General features: G+C 44.7%; 1 protein-coding gene across 1 annotated transcript in view; it reads left to right on the forward strand.

Moving 5' to 3' along the window:
• The window catches only part of Kcnv2 (potassium voltage-gated channel modifier subfamily V member 2), a 14,807-nt gene extending 8,694 nt beyond the window's left edge, over positions 1-6,113 (forward strand). Inside the window, exon 2 of the mRNA XM_021152536.1 lies at positions 2,571-6,113. Coding sequence (XP_021008195.1) covers positions 2,571-2,852 — 282 coding nt within the window. The 3' untranslated portion in view covers positions 2,853-6,113. The remainder of the gene's footprint in view (positions 1-2,570) is intronic.
• Positions 6,114-16,889: the final 10,776 nt, after the last annotated feature.

Genomic DNA, 16,889 nt, shown 5'->3' on the forward strand with positions numbered 1-16,889 from the left:
AAAAAAAAAAAAAAAAAACTCTACATTTTGAACATATTCTTGGGAACCAGACTCTCATAGCCTTCCTAGTAGAAGAGGTCTCTTCTCTGAAACTAGAAATCCAAGATACTTCAAATTTTTCAGACCTGACTATGCATAACAGATATTTGTTCTTATTTAAGACAAATACATTTACTTATGACTTTTCCCTCCAAGTTCAGCCAAGAAACAAAAATAAGAATGATGTAATGATATCATCATCTCAAAACAGAAAAGAAGAAAAGAAACAAAATAAAAGGGTCTTGATAATTTATGGGAAACAAAACTCAAAGAAAGTAAGGTTGGGGGTGATGCTGGGCCAGTGTGGGAATTTATCAAAAGCTTGACAACAACACTTTGTCTTAATCATGTCCTTTCCTCTCTGTCCTCCTAGCCGCTTCCCAACACACGTACTGCTGGACCCTTGTGTATCTGACTGAATGCAAGGGCAAGGCCTTCTCCTTTGTAGCTATATCTTATTCTAAATCCGCTCCTTCCTATCACTTGTCCCAGTAACCAAACTCTCTTCAGTGGTCTCTATGAAGACTCAGTTGACTGATCATCCTGGAGTGTAAGTAATAGTGAGAGATGAAAACCACAGCTAAGCTCACGAGACACCTCGAGAGAGGTGTGGCTCTGGTATGGCCAGTGACAAATGATACATATGCAGACACACAGGTACACATACAGACATGGAAATGAACCAAGGTGTAACGTGGCCTCTGCTGCTCTTTATGTCCTTATCCAGAGTGTGGGGAAAGAATATCCTCTAGCAAAAATCTCCCTCATCCTGTATTTACCCAAAGTCTGAAGGAGCCTATTTCTAAAGCCTCTGGGTCTCGTAGATACAAAAGAGGTCAAGTTCCTGACAGAGCGTATGCTCCATAAGTGTTTGTGTTTGCTTCTCTTGAGCTGGGGCCAGCTTCCAGACAGGGTCCCTCAGGTCTCTCTCATGAATGAGTCCCTACAGCCTGTCAGTAAGCACACCCGTGGATTCCTATTACAATCACAGAAGGTGGGTACTATCACTCTCTCTATTATATGTCGAAAGTAAAAACTGAGCAAGAGAGAATTGAGCTTTGTTGCCCAAAACCCACACAAATGTGAAGTCGGTTTGGACCAGAGATGTCAGCTATGGTCCTTATTTCTTTAACCCTGTCTAGGCTGCCCTGCCTCTGCCATGCTTGCTTGTGTTCTACATCGGGGAAAGGCACTTCTCTTGACAGGGATGGAGCAGTGCGCCTTGGGGCTTGTCGTTCCTTAGAGATATACCTTTCCCTGTCTGTGGGCCGGATGGGTCTGTGGCACTTTGCCACTGGCTTCGCCCAGCTGACTCCTCTTTCCATCTCATTCTAATCAATCAGCCACATTTGAAGGTTCAGACTAACCTTTATATTCTTAGCACAAAAGGTGCTTACATCTCTGAGCCAAAGGAGGTCATCTCCGGGTGGCAAGGGAGTGACTTTGTATAATTACTGCCACCTGTTGGAAGCTCAGGACAAGCATCACCCAAACCCGTGGAGCAGCAAGCAGGTCGGGAGTTAGGCAACAGGAAGGTTTTACTGTTGCAAGCAACAGCCATCCCTACTAAAGAGGTTTCTAGTGACTTAATCTAGGGACCAATGGAAGCACATGAGGCGTAGAAATAGTCCCCTGGGGTCTTCCCCAGGCTTGGCTCAGGCTGTACTAAGTGGTAACTAGTCCTGCGGGGATCTGCATTTTAAACAGGAAGCTTGTTAACTGAAATAAATCTCTAATTAGTGGGATTTAAAACAGAGTGACAAGAATGAAGAGAGGAGTTTCATGAAGGATGAATATAGTTCTGTTCTATGAGGTCTTCTGAGGGCCCCCTTGTCTGTTTCTCTACATGTGCCAAATTAAAGGGCCTCCGTTGAAAAGCCAGTTGAACAACACAACAGCTCTGGGTGTGTTATAGTTATGCCTTTTAAAGAAGAGGGGAGCCCAGGAGAGGTAGTCAGCATCCTGGGTGGCTGATACAGTGCCCACTGCTTTGTATTTACTTCTGCATTCCATCTTTACCAGAACCCTGAGAGATGGTCCCAGCATCTAAATGTATATCCACCAGCTGGGAAGGGTCAGTCTGGACTTGAACACTGATCTGATTGCTTCAAAGCTCCAGCTTTTTCTCAGACATTCATAATGAAGGTGAATCCAAGGAATCCCCCTGTCCTAACACAGTCCTAACACCAACTGAAAGAGGCATGCAAACAAGACAACTACTGCATACTTTCCATGCTAGGAATTCAGCATATGTTACATCAGTGCTGTTCCTACAGCTCCTTAAGGTTGCTCGTCTTTCCCTGTGCTGGATATACAAACACTGGCATGCCACAGTCAGGATTTGAACCAGTCTTTTAGCTCCATGGCTTGTATTCCTTGCATGGCACAGTCCTGCAGGCAGCTCTGAAAATTGCCTCCGTGGGAGCTCTTAGCAATTCCCATGTGCACCTACAGGGTGGTGGGGCTCTTTACCGCAGGCTCCTCTTCCACTCCCTTCTCAGGGCTAACCGTTCTGTACTGCTTCCTTTTAGGTAAGCATCTCCACCGTGGGCTATGGAGACATGTACCCGGAGACCCACCTAGGCAGGCTTTTTGCCTTCCTCTGCATCGCTTTTGGGATTATTCTCAATGGGATGCCCATTTCCATCCTCTACAACAAGTTCTCCGATTACTACAGCAAGCTCAAAGCTTACGAGTACACCGCCATCCGGAGGGAACGAGGAAAGGTCAACTTTATGCAGAGAGCCACAAAGAAAATGGCTGAATGTTTATCTGAAAGTCATGCACAGTCTACCATAAGACAAGAGAATTAAGGCTTCATTGGGACACAAGGCTTGTTGAACCCATGAATTTCAAAGCTTCATTGCTTCTTTTAAAATTATGGTCCCCTCCTGGCAGCAGAAGGGCATGTGACGCCAACATACACAAAGAGCATTCTGTTCAAAGTTCTAACTCTGGGAATGATCATTTCGGCCCAAACTCAAAATGCCTCACATCACTCTTTAGCTAGATTGTGTTTATGTATGATGTCAGTACTGGAAATGGCTCTGAGGAAGCAACATCTTAGATTTCTCTTTTAGATTCTCATGGCATCTAGCTTGATGCATATATTTAGATTTGAATTGCAGGAAGACGTTTTCCCCTAGTTCAAACCAGGAGGAGGGGCCCTTAATTTTCCAGAGAATGGAGCGTCACACCAGGAGCTGCATAAGTTTTGGAGTCAGACCAACCACTCAGATCTCAGATCTAACAGCTGGATGGTTTGTAAGAACTTACTTCAACCCTCTGAGCCTTGGTCTCTTCGATTGTGAAATGTACGAAGTCTTAAGGATGAGTGTTGGGGTTGAAGATAACCCCAGTAGCTTCTAGCATTGCAAATTACTAGTTGTCAGTAATGCTACTAGATGTTGATGAACCTCGGTCTAGAATTACTATGGGAACCCAAACTTGGTCCATGAAATTTTTCTGTATGTGTGAATTTCTCCCTCCTTTGAAAGGAGCCCTCACTGTCCTCCCACTTAACTCAGACTTCCATTCTTTATTTCCCGGAAGAAGGGTGGAAGAGCAAAACCTCCTTCTCAACACTTGCTGTATGGCAAGCCCTGGAAGACCTCTTTAGACTGAGGGCTGGGAACCAGTGCCCCTTGGGTCATTTCTCTCCTTGAAACCTTTCTTTTAATTCCTTTCTGGGTCCACGGGGCTCCTGTAAATTGAAGTTGAAATTGAAGGCTCATTTGCACAGAGCACTCAGAGATTTGCTCCCATAACTGGAGCTTGTGATGCTATAGAATTCTTTTTGGGGGGTATGACTGCCCCATCTGGATCATATATAAGAGTAATTGTGCTACTGACAGTGGCAAATGTTAGGAACTATACATCTAGTCTGTAGCTTCATTTAACCCTCAATGCATCCCTAAGTTAGATGCTGTGGTTGTTCTATTTAAGGAGAAATGGAGGCTTAGAGAGGTTAAGTGATCCAGCTACACTCGCCTAGCCACTAAAATACTGAGACTGGGCTTTAAGCCGAGGTTCATCTGAGACACAAGAGTGTTGGGAGTCTAAATGTGTGACGTTCATACATTATGACAAAGCACCTGAAGGGTGGACAAAGTGGACTCTTCTAAGATTACTAAATCTAGGAGGTCACAGCCTTGGTGCTGGTTAGTTCTCGTCAACTTGATACAACCTAGAGTCACTTGGGAAGTGAGAACCTCAGTTGAGAGATTGCTCTGATCAGAAAGAATGTCCTGTGACCATGGCTGTGTCTGTGAGAAGTTATCTTGACTGATGATTGCAAAGAATCCTGGCTTGATGATAAGCACTAGCACTTATAGATGATTATTGTTTGAGGGCCTAGCCCACTGTGGGCAGTGACATCATCCCTAGCAAGTGAGCCTACGCTATATAAGAAAGTTAGATGAATGTGAGCCAGCGAACAAGCCAGAGAGTGAGCCAGTAAGCATCATTCCTCCATGGCTTCTGCTTCATGTTCTTGCCCTGATTTCTCTAAGTGATGAATTTCAACCTAGAAATGTAAGATAAAATATGCCCTCTCTTCCCCATGTTGCTTTTGGTCATGGTGTTTCACGGCAACAAATCAGAAGAGTGTCTTACTCTGTGACAGAATTCTATGGATTGAGCAATATAAATAGTGTTTGTATCCCTCAGCTCTGGAGGTTAGAACTCCAAGATCAAGTCACAGGCAGTTGTGTTGTAGGTTCAAACTGCTCTCTGCAGTCAAGATGGTGCCTTTTTGGTGCATTCTACAAAGATTGTATCCTAAAAGCTTAAGGCAAGCTCACTGAACACTGACTCAAAGTATCATATAAGGGCCTTAATCCCATAGTTCATGAAGGAACAGCCTCATAGCTTAATCAGCCCTAAACACTTCAGCTCTTTATATGCCAAGGTGACAACACACCTGACTTACAGAGGGCCCAACTCAAGCCAAAAGCATAAAGTCAAACTTGAATTTTAGATAAGCAGCAATTTTTAATAGAAATATGGCTCAAATATTGCATAGAATATACTCCTAAAATTCAAATCTATCTACAAGTCTGGTGGCATTTTGCTTTGTTAAATCTGATAATCCTATACTATTGTTTTTTTAGAGACAAAGTTTCCCCAAGCCCTAAAACCAAACCCAAACAGCACATCCTTCAGCCAAGGGAGTCTTCTCTTTCCTCTTGCCAAGTAAAGAGAGGAGGAATTTTTAGCCAGTTTCCTTGCCAGAAGTAATCATGTGAACTCAGTCAGCTCACATATCCACATAACACAGTCAACAAGGCAGCTGCCCTTCCATCCATCCCCAGCTCTCCGGCACTTCAACTCCAGGGATGGGTTTGCTGATGAAGTGAAACTTCTGGGCTATCATGAGGTATAGGGACCAGGGAAGACCTAATGATCATAACACTCCCTCTGATCTGGACAAAAGAGCTGACTTAGAACTGCAAGGCAGAAGAAACTCCCTGAGAAACAGGAGTGGAAGCATATGGGGTGTGGGGGGAGGCACTGATAACAAAGCTGGAACCTTCCAGGTTCCTGGGATGGGACCTAGTCAACAGCAAGAGGCCTCCTCCCAGTCTTACTGACCACATCTGTTCAGACAGCTGTACACTGCCTCCCCCAGGGAGTAAGAACAGCAGGCAGAATACAATTAACACACACAAAAAGAACATTTTGTGAGCTTCACTGTGTCCCAGGCGTAGGAACATTATTTAATGTAATACTTGAGTTGCGTTATCAAGGTTTCCCTGGTCACTCACAAAGGCTTAGTCACAATGAGCTTACTCTTGATTTTAAAGCTGATCCTGCAATGTACTCCACATCGTCGAGCCATATGAAGTTGACACATTCATCAAACATGACCGAATATTGGCAGTTTCATCTGGTATGACCTAATAGTTATGTGGTTACAATTCCTCTCAACTTGTTCCCACATTGTTAACATGGAAATAATAATGGTGTTTTCCTCACAATTTTGATGGCTATTAAACGACATTGTGCATATTTAAAACTTTAACATCCTGGCACATGTTATGTATTAAATAAAAGTTGGTCCTACTCTTTCTCTTCATCATTTCTGGTTTTTTGCTGTAAAAAAAAAAAAAAAAATTGCTCCAACTGAATCAAAGTCCTCTGTCATCAAGGAGAAGAGTGCTCTGCAGGGCTCAGTGATTGACCTAACTCAGACATCAGGGAATGAAGAGAGGACAGACACACAGACACATGTACAGAAAGCTAGGCTCAGGTGGACCAAGCACTGCAATGGAGACACAGCAGCCGGAAACTGAATGCATTTCTTTTACACATCTGAATTGAGGTGGCAGGTTTACTGTATATAGCGGAACAAGGAGGAGGCAGGTTTAGCTAGTCATAAACCTTACCTAAAAGGTTTATGAGAGAGCAGTCTTAGGCTGTAAACATCCAGCAGGAAGCTGTGGTTAAAACTTCCTATATACGCTGTCAACATTCACACAAATGTTTCATAGGGAAAGGCTTTGCCTATCTGATGGGACCATGCACATGTCAGACAATACATATACACAGAGAAGGCTCTAAGCAGTGGTTTCCACTTCCTAATTCTGCAACCCTTTAATACATTTCTTCATTTAATACATGTTGTGGTGACCCCAACCATAGGATTACTTTTGTTGGTACTTCATAACTGTAATTTTGCGTCTGTGAGGAATCGTAATGTAAATATCTTATATACAGGATATCCGATTTGCGACCCCTCAAATGGTCATGACCCACAGGTTGAAAATAGCTGCTCCAAATGATCCAGCTTTTGAATCTTCACCACCCAGGACTGTACACAAGGTCCCAGTCCAATGTGTTCAAAGGACTTGTAGTGATGAAGACATTGAGCCATGCCTGATACAATGACTATTAGCTAGACCACAGCTGTTGCTTCCTTTTCATAGGAAAAAGTGACATGTTTGCTGTTGCTTCTGTCTCCGACCAGCAAAAAAGAGCGACGACACAGTGTTCTTCTCAAAGCAGTTTATTCAGGAACCTTTCAACATGCAAGCAGGAATCTCCAGCCCCCAATCGCAATCCCTTATATAACCCTTCAACCATGCCCCATCAACCCAGTCCACATAATCTCAGTTCATTGGCCTTCATCAAATGGCCTGATCTTGGGTCATGGTGCGCCTATGCAGCTCTTATAATGGACGTGGCTTATTTTCAGGTGAATGAGGAAGTCAGGTGCAAGTTATACGACTTGGCTACAGTCCCTGGCGCCATCTTGGGACTACTACCACACCTGCTCCCCACAGTTTGCAAGAAACCTTTCACTAAAATTAAAAGAAACTTTATCACTAACAAAAACAAACAAACTAAACAACATTATTCCAAACAAGTTAGATCAAGGAAAATAGATTTAAATAGTATTGGCCTCTAAGAACTGGTGACTTGGCCAATCTGAAGGAGATGAATGTGGTGCCTGAGCCCAGCATCCTTCCCTTCCCCCGTCGTCTGTTGACATTTCTAATATATTTACTATGCCCTACCTAGCTGTGTGGCCACAGAGGTCTGTCTCCAGGACTATTAGGCAGATTATGAGCCTTCTGCCAGGATACTCAGAGATGGAAGGGGAAAAGCTGAGTCCCCACAGCCATGGTTCTACTTAGCAGCTCTCTAGTTTGGTGACAGCATTCACAGGTCCCTGGCAGATCCCTTCCCTCCTGATGTCCTAAAGGCTAGGATTGGAAGAGTCCCCTCATGGTTGCTTGGCCTCTAGTGTTTAATTACTCTTGCTTTGTCTCTTTCATCTCTGTAAAGAGAATGTTTCTTAAACTCACTCCAGTTGTCCCCTTGGATCTGTCAGCGTTTTCTAGCTGATTGATGTACTGAGTGCATTTCAAGAAAAATGTAGTTTGTATTTCCCAAATTGCCAGCAAACAATGTGTGTGTGTGTGTGTGTGTGTGTGTGTGTGTGTGTGTGTGTTGACAGTCCTACCTCCCCAGGTTATCATCCCAGGCAATGAAACCCAGCTCTCTACTTTAGAGACCAAGAGGCACATCCGGTTCATAGATGATCAGGGCACCACAAAGCACTAAGTGGTTTAGCCCTCCTGTTCAAAGTTCCCAGCTCTGCTCTCTGAAGAGCAGTTTTTTCAATTATTCAGTCCACTGGGTCCACTTCATAAGCCATTCCACTCACACGAATAGAGTTTCATGCATATATGATATGCATAGGACCAGCTGGAATATTTGTAACTAGGAACAGAAGCTCTGATCCTCTCGGGCGACATCAGGAAATCATTTTGTCCAGGTTCCTACCTGATTTGCCTTGTTTTGTAGGTTGATATCTCTGCGGACAAATGCCAGCAGAGTTGCCCACGCTGGCCTTTCCCTGTGTCCGGGTCAGACACTGTTGACCAGTTGCAGTTCACAAAGCTTTCATGAGCTGTCTGGCAGCCGATATTGTCTCAGGATATATTTGCTGTCTGATATGTTCTCAGACTTTAAAAAATAGGAAAAGGGACTACAAATAAGTCAGTTATCTCCTGGTGCCCTCCCTTCCTCCTCTTCCTCCTCTTCCTCCTCTTCCTCCTCCATCTCCTCCTCCTTCTTTTCTCAGAAAAACTACATGGACTCTGCTCCTGTTATCCTTCATTCTTGTAAGTTTTAGAAAATGACCCTAGGGAGATTTCAGCCTTCCTTTCTGTGGGGTTGATAAAGAAAGTATTTGACACAATATCTATCCTATGCAAGCTGGGTATAATGGCACATGCCTGTAATCCCAGCACTCAGGGGGTTGACACAGAAGACTTTGGAGTTTTAAGTTACTCTGAGCTACATAAAAAGATTATGTGTGTGCGTATGTACATGCATGAGCAAGCGTGAGCTTGTGTGCCCATGTGTAAGTCATCTGACAACACATATAAGATATGTGCAGAAGGAAACAGCCACTGGGCCTGGTTTGAACATTTGAAACCTCAAAGCCTATCCCCAGTGACATACTTCCTCCAACAAGGCCACACCTCCTAATTCCTATCAAGTAACGCCACCCCCCGAGGATCAATTATTCAAATCTGTGAACCTGTGGGAGCATTTCTATTCAAGTCACTACAGATAGACAGAAAAAGCAACATATTACAGGGCACCATCCAGTTAAGAGTTTACAACCTTCAACAGAAACGGACTGGAGCAGCCTGATTGAGAGAGAGATCAAAGGTAACGTCAAATCAGGGCTCACAAATATCCAACAGAAATCAATGAGGAAGCAGAGGCAGTCTGCTGGGTCCCTGGGTGAGGCAGTTTGCTGGGTCCCTGGGTGAGTTCTCTAGCTTGGCATGAGCTTTCCACTCTCTCTTCCCACTGTGAACATTTTTTATGGCATGGGGTAAATGCTAGTCACCTGCGTGAGAAATGGTTCACCTTCAAGGCCATACTGTTTTTAATGCCCTTATTAGTTATTGTTTTCCCTCTCCCTGTTACACAGACACGGACCCAGCCTGCTCAGCATGGGGATTTTCAAGGAAACAAAGGAGAGCCTTCTGTATTTCAAGGGGGGGTCACTTTTAACACACTATGGCATATGACAATTTATCAGTATAATTTACAGGAAAGGATCCAGGGCTCTTAGGCATGCTAAGCGAGCTCTTTAGTAACCGAGCCACATCTTCAGCCCTGTATCTAGGTTTTGCGACTGTGAGAACAAAAGCCATGATGGAACAACCACCAGGACCGAGCCTGAGTAGAACCTCAGGCCAGCCTTGTGAGACATACGGTGTAAATGAGAAACCTACCTGGCCTGGGAAGGTACTACCACTCAGAAGCCATTTCTTTCTGTGGTGATAGCCTAAGCCATCTTAATGGCCCTCCATTCTGTACCTGGATACATCTTGATGCTGGCTTTGCACATCAAGAGTGGCTGAATCTTCTCTGTCTCACAACAGAGAAATGGCCTAAAATACCATGCTGTAAATGTTCATGGTCCCCAATTCATAGTCTCTTAACAGAGCTAGGTGATAATGCTGCTTAAAAGGTTGCAGTGAGATAGTGCCTTCCAGACATGCCTGGAATGCTACACACATGAAATGTAAACAGCATGGTTGCCTAACCAAAACCTGCATAACATGCCAATGGAGGTGGGAGAAATTTCACGAGGTCCCACCCCTAAATGAAGAATTCCAGGCATTCAGTGGCTGCCAAGAGAAGAAGAATCTATAATATCTTGGAGTAAGGCTCCTAATTGTTTATCCAATCCCAGTGTTTGGCCCTGAACACATCTACATGTAAGCAATACTAAATGGTGAGGTACCCAGTGTCCATCAGATGACCACCATTTTTCCAGGTTACCTGCCAGGGAATACATCTAACAACACATATAAGATACCAGAGCATCCAGATTCATGGCCATCTTCCTTCCTATGCATCACTGTCACTGCTTCGGTGCAGTTCTTAAAAAGGTTCAGTAAGGAAGATACCACTATCCGTTTCCAGTAATGGAAATGGACACTAAGGATATATGCAATATACCCAAGGTTCCAGAGACAAAAGCACGTTCGAAGGATGAAGCTGAGTATGAACTAAACCTAAGTCATGTGCTTTTCATGCGGCCTCAAACAGCTGCTTGACAAATGCCATCAGAATCTGGTAGTTCAGCATGAAACAAAACTGCTCCCTTGTTCTATCACCTACAGCTGTTTGGGATCAATTTATTGAGAAGGGAGAGAAAACTGGGTTCCCCTAGGCCAACGCCTCTTGAAAATAAAACTTGGCATTCAAGAAGAGGGCTCTGTTTTTGTACCAGCTTCATGATCCAGTTCTGAGGAATTGTTCCCTCCTTCCTCCATTTTTTTTTCAAGGTCTCTGAGCTCACCTGTCAATTATTTCGATTTCATAAGTAGCAGGAGACAAGGGGCTAGGGCCAAGTTTCCCGGCCTGATCCATCCCCTAGAGATACAGAGTCCAAACAGAAGGAGGGAGAGAAGCCAGACACGATGGACCCATCACCTGACCTCCACACTTCCCAGTTTTCTCCAGGCCATTTATTTCATTAAAGTACAGATGCTCAAGGGAAACTCGGGAGTGGGGACAATTTCGTTTTTTCCTGTGCCTTGGAAATTAAAATTCCTTCCAAAACATAATTTGCTTTGTTCTTTGAAAAAGCTAAAGAGAGGAAAAAGGGGGTCAGAGGAGTAAGAATAATAAAATGAGAAGCAAGGAGGATGAGAGGGAGGGTAGAGTAAAGAAAAGATGCACAGAAGAAGTGAGAGAGTAAGATGGGGAAAGAGGAAGAAAAAAGAAACAGGAAAGCACTGAATCGGATCCCATGTCTTCATTTTGTCAGCACTACATGAAACATTTGTCTGCTTTTAAAAGATCATTTGGTCCAGCTTGTGAATTGTCAATACACTGTATAATAGTTTGTATATGTTCAGCCCAGGGAATGGCACTATTAGAAGGTGTGGCCTTGATGGCATGGTGTGTCACTGTGGGTGTAGGTTTTAAGACCTCATCCTTGCTGCCCTAGTGAGTATTCTGCTAGCAGCCTTCAGCTGAAGATGTAGAAATCTCAGCTCCAGCTGTATTATGCCTGCCTGGATGCCACCATGTTCCCACCTTGATGATAATGGACTGAACCTCTGAACCTGTGAGCCAGTCCCAGTTAAATATTGTCCTTATAAGAGTTGCCTCGATAGCCGAGTGTGGTGGCCCACACCTTTAATCCCAACACTCGGGACGCTGAGGCAGGCGGATTTCTGAGTTTGAGGCCAGCCTGGTCTACAAAGTGAGTTCCAGGACAGCCAGGGCTACACAGAGAAACCCTGTCTCAAAAAAAAAAAAAAAAAAGAGTTGCCTCGGTCATGGTGTCTGTTCATAGCAGTAAAATCCTAAGACACACTGTCAAAGGTATTTTATGGAATTTATTCCTTGTACCCCACTAGTACCCACGGCCAGAAAAGTCTCAAACCCAAAACATATACAAATGTAATTTATACCTATGATACATTTTGAGATGACACAGAATAGTGAGAAGCCTGCCTGATGTGCGTTCAGAAAGCAGTCTTAGCACTTGGTTCTCACGTGACAAATTCTTCTCGATAGCCATGTAAGGGCCAAGCCTTGTTCTGGCACTGGCTTGAGGTGAACAAAATCCCCTGCCTTTGCCGAGTCTCCGTTCTAGGGGAATAAATAGCCAGGGGAAGGTGCAACATCTCAGTGGTCAGCACAATAGCCAAAAAGAGGTGACATATTAGGGTGGATCGCAAGTTCGAACGAGAGAACCAGGGTAGGCTTCCCATTGGAGGGTGACTTGGAAAAGAGAAGCTAATTCTGCAGATGCCTGGGGGGCAAAAGGAAACACCAAATATTTCTCACGGATACCCTATGGGAGAGCATAAGCATGCGCAGCCAGAGAGCAGCCCTTGAGAGGAAGATCTGCAGCCAATTGTGCTTCATGGGTCATAATCCTCACACAGCTGCGGCTGTGGAGGGAGGAAAGCCTAGAGTTCCAGGCCACTTAGTTACAGAACAAAACCGTGCCCACCACCTCCCCAAAGAGATTTATCCCATCCAGGAGTGACCTCATGGCCCGAGTTTATCCAGGAGCAATAATGCAAGGGTGTGGGGAAGGGTAAGAAAAAAGTTCCTGGTATACTCAGAACTATCACGTTCAGAGGTTGCAAGGGGGTGAACTGAAGACACAGAAGAGATGATCAGAAACTAGGGCATTTGCAACCAATTTGATTGGTTATTGTCCCTGGATGGTACAATCTAAGGCCAGATAGAGAGTGGGGGTCTAAAGTGGGGAAACAGGCAAAAGCATCAAAAATGAGGTTGGAGACAAAGGGTACTGCAATGACATCTTGGTAGACGTGATAATCCCTAAGAAGTACAAAGGTGTTGCTTGATGAGGCTCCCAAAGAGCCAGTGCATACTCTACAGGAAATTAGAGGGAGAATGTGGGGATCAGCAGATGATTGTGACTGGGCATGAGGATCTGATAACTTGTCTTTCAGCTTGGCTTGGAACTGTAAGGAAGAAAGGATCACAAAATGACCTAGAAGTGTTAAGAAGGCATTAGGAAGATGCCTACTTTACTCCAGGCTGAGTAGGCAGAAGCCTCTGGATAAAATATCACCATTTCCAGAGAGGACAACAAGATACAAGAGGGGAAAACTCACAGTGGGGAGCCAGGAGGAGTTACGGCAGCCATTGGCATTTCACTAGAGAACACACCTGGTATGCACCAGACAGGTGGTCAGAAGGTGCTACGTGCCTACAAGACAAAGAAGCACTCCACAAAATGAAAGCTTGTCCCATCCAGTAGTGCCTTCTTTTAGAACATCAATACAAGCCTAGTGGTGGTGGTGCACACCTTTAATTTCAGCACTTGAGAGGCAGAGGCATATGAAATCTCTCTGAGTTCAAAACCAGCCTGGCCTACAAAGCAAGTTCCAGGATGGCCAGGGATATACAGAGAAACCCTGTCTTGGGACAATTGGGGGCTGGTATAGAAAATTAACACAAACAGGTAGTGAGGACATTCAACATGAAAGGGCAAAGTAAGGGATGCAGTGATTGACATTCCAGAGAAGGGTTATAGAATGTGGAACATATAAGGAGTTGTTGTTAGGGGGGATGTGGAATGAGAGCCTGCAACCTGAGTGATTCTACAGTGGACCAGGCTTCTTATGGAACTATTACAAGCATGAAGAAGAGGTGGTGAGATGGTCCTGCTGGCACCAGGGCAGATGGCATTGACAAAGCTGTATGTGGAAGGTAGGAGAGACAGGTTATCATGGATACATCTCAACAGAGCCCAGGATGGATACAGAACACTGAGACACTAGGGACAAGGTTTCTGAAGTACCACATGCCTGATGTTCTTTCTCTGCCCTGGAGGAGACTGGAAGATGAAAAGACTTCCGTGGACCTTCCAATCTCCTCTTGAGTCCTGCCACATCCTGCTGATGTCCCCAGGCAGGACACTTAACCTTGCTAAGCCTGTTTGTCAACTCCTATGTAAGCCCAGTGAGACTCATTTCTCAGGATTAGACAATGTCTGCCTGGCATCTAGAAGCATCTAGGTGCTTGCTACTGTGAGAGCCACAGCCTATGGCTTAGTTCTGTTTCTTTCTCACCATGAGACTTGGACTGGTTATTTAACCCTATGGGGCTTCAATTCCCTCAAAAATATGATGGGAAAACCATAACGGGTAATAGGGCTCTTGAAAGGAATCATTGGGAAGAAAATATAACAAGCTGGAAGCTTTACTTTCCCCCTGTTGGAAGAGACTCAAAACATTGAGTTTTCCCTCGCTCTAGTGATGTCTATACCAATCATCAGTCTCTTGCTCTGCCTCCACACTTCCTTGTTTTAGCAAAACTCAGGAGTTCCTTTAAGAAGCTTCAAAGCTCCTCCTCTGGCCTTTGAGAATCTGGAGGACCCGGCTTCAGGGTGAGATCCCTCTTAACCAAAAGACAACAGGGGCTGGAATTTGGAATGACATTAAACTATGTGTAGCCTAAGTCTAAGGAAACGGACTGAACACTGTGAGAAAAGGGGAAAGGAGGCCTGCCTGGCTTCCACAAAGACATACCTACAGAGCAGGCAATGTGCAGGTTTGAGTTGGGTGTAACACACACGTATGACCCCAGCACATGGAAGGCCAAGGCAAGCGGATTGCAAACCTGGGTTATATGTCAAGACTCTGGATATAGGGGTGGGTAGAGGGAGCTAGAGGCGGGAAGTGTTCCTGAAGAGTACAAGTCTTGGCTTCTACCCAGTCCTATCAGGTTAGTGACTTCTTCTGTACCAGGTGACATCATATGCACAGAAAGTGTTTTTACCCCTTTCCCTCTCTCGCTTTTGGTTCAGTGTAACAGGCTACCTGTTCCAAGGCACAAGGAGATAACTACAAGGTCACTGTTGTCCTCTACCTGGGTATCCCTGGAGGTCATTTGCCCTTTCTGTTCCATGGGATGACAGCTGCCTGCAGTGAAATTGCCTTGCCACTGTGGGTAGCTGGGTTGAAGTCATCTGTCACGGGGGGCCTTCTGCATCTCATGGTTCTGTTTACCAGTGAATTCCTAATTCCCTAGCTTCCAAACTTCAAACCCTTGCTGTTCCCTCAAGTCCATGTAATTGAGGGCCAGTCATTCAGGCCAGCTCTTAGCTCCAGCCTGTCCTCTGTGCTTTTTAGTCTATGACTGCATGAACACCCATCACGATTCACGATACAGAGACATGCCACATGTCTTCCCTGACGTGCTCTCAAATCCCTCTGCAACTATGACCTTAAGTAAGTTGTCTCTGTCTAGTGTGATATCACAGGCAGCGATGCAAAATTAATACAATCCCTATCAAATATGGATGACTTTAAAACAGGTCAATTTGTCTACCTACAAAATGGAAGGAGATGACTCTCAGCAAAGGTCAAATGTTAGGAGAAAATGTTTTACAAACTGCAGAATACGGTGCAAGCATAAAATTATGACAATGAAAATGATGTATGAATCTATATATAAAATCCTTAGCATACTTATAGCCTGGCTGGGAGCAGAGAGAGGATAAATAACAGAGTATCTTCCCATTAGCAGGCACTCTGCCAGGAAGGTCAAGTGAAGTCATTAATGTTTGTCTAACTTCTGACCTGGGTCCTGATTCCCCTTTCCTCCTAAGAAGCGTCATCTACCCTGAAGCTGCCCTCTGGGCCAGAGGCAACCAGAGGCCTCTCTGCCCTCAGCTGTGCATGGCAGAGATAGAGCTGAGACCACAGAACCAATCAGAAGACCTCTCAGGAGCATTTGACAACTTCCTTTCTATAGGATTCAAAGAGGCCAGAAGTGCCTACGGGCATGGCATAGAGTGCTAAGAAACAGGATGACTGGACAGGCAAGAGAAGAAAACCCAGGTTCCCTTTGATACTTCTGAGGGTTTGCATGTGGATACCAATCTCCATGTTAGAGATTAATGGGGCAAAGCAATGCACAGCGGCAAAGAACCACATAAGAACCACAGTTTGAGGTTCAGGATGGGGTTGTACTGTGTTCTCTGCAAGCACATTGGGTCCTCTCTGGGTCTATGAATACCATTCATTTGGAGAAAGGGTCTTAGAAGGTGGTCCAATTAAAATGAGGTCATTAGTATGAGTCCTAATCCCATATACCTGTACTCATAAGAAACAAGAAATTTTTCCCTAGGGCTTAAGGCATACCTGGGAAGAGTGATACATGAAAATGAAGGCAGGAGATCAGTTGACAGGTCTATGGACCAAGGAATAGCAAGGATTATCAACAAGTTCCAAGAAGCCAGAGAGAATCAGAGAAACATCTGACTCTGTCCCCAGAAGCATTCAACACCACTAAACATGATCTAGGACTTGCTACATCAAAAATGGAAGACAACTTTCTGTTGTTTAAGACATTCAGCCTGTGGTCCTTGTTATCGACGCCACAACAAGAAGTACAAGAACATTGGGTACCATGAGCACAAAACCTTAAGGATCGAACAATCGATTTGAACCTCTGCACCACCACCTCCAACCACCCCCTTACCTTATTAGGTCACCATTTCTTCACCTATTAAATAAGAGATCTCTCCATAGCTTATGGCCATCAAGAATCAAGCCAAGTAACAAATTCAGGCATCTAGTTACAGTGCCTGTATTGGGTTTCAAACCTGAGACAATCCAAATGGCTGAGGCATGAATTTAACATATCAAAGCAGACTTGTCTGCCAGTGTCTCCTAGCTTATTACAGGGCCCTCCTGTCTGCTACCTCTACCCTAAACTTCTCCAGCCCAAGGGCTGGGGTCCCACTTCCCCAGCTGCCCTTCCCCCTGTAATCCAACCTTCTTGGTTACCTGGTCTTTTCATCTGCCCTC

The sequence above is a fragment of the Mus caroli genome, chromosome 19 (assembly GCF_900094665.2).
Source record: "Mus caroli chromosome 19, CAROLI_EIJ_v1.1, whole genome shotgun sequence".
NCBI lineage: Eukaryota > Metazoa > Chordata > Mammalia > Rodentia > Muridae > Mus > Mus caroli.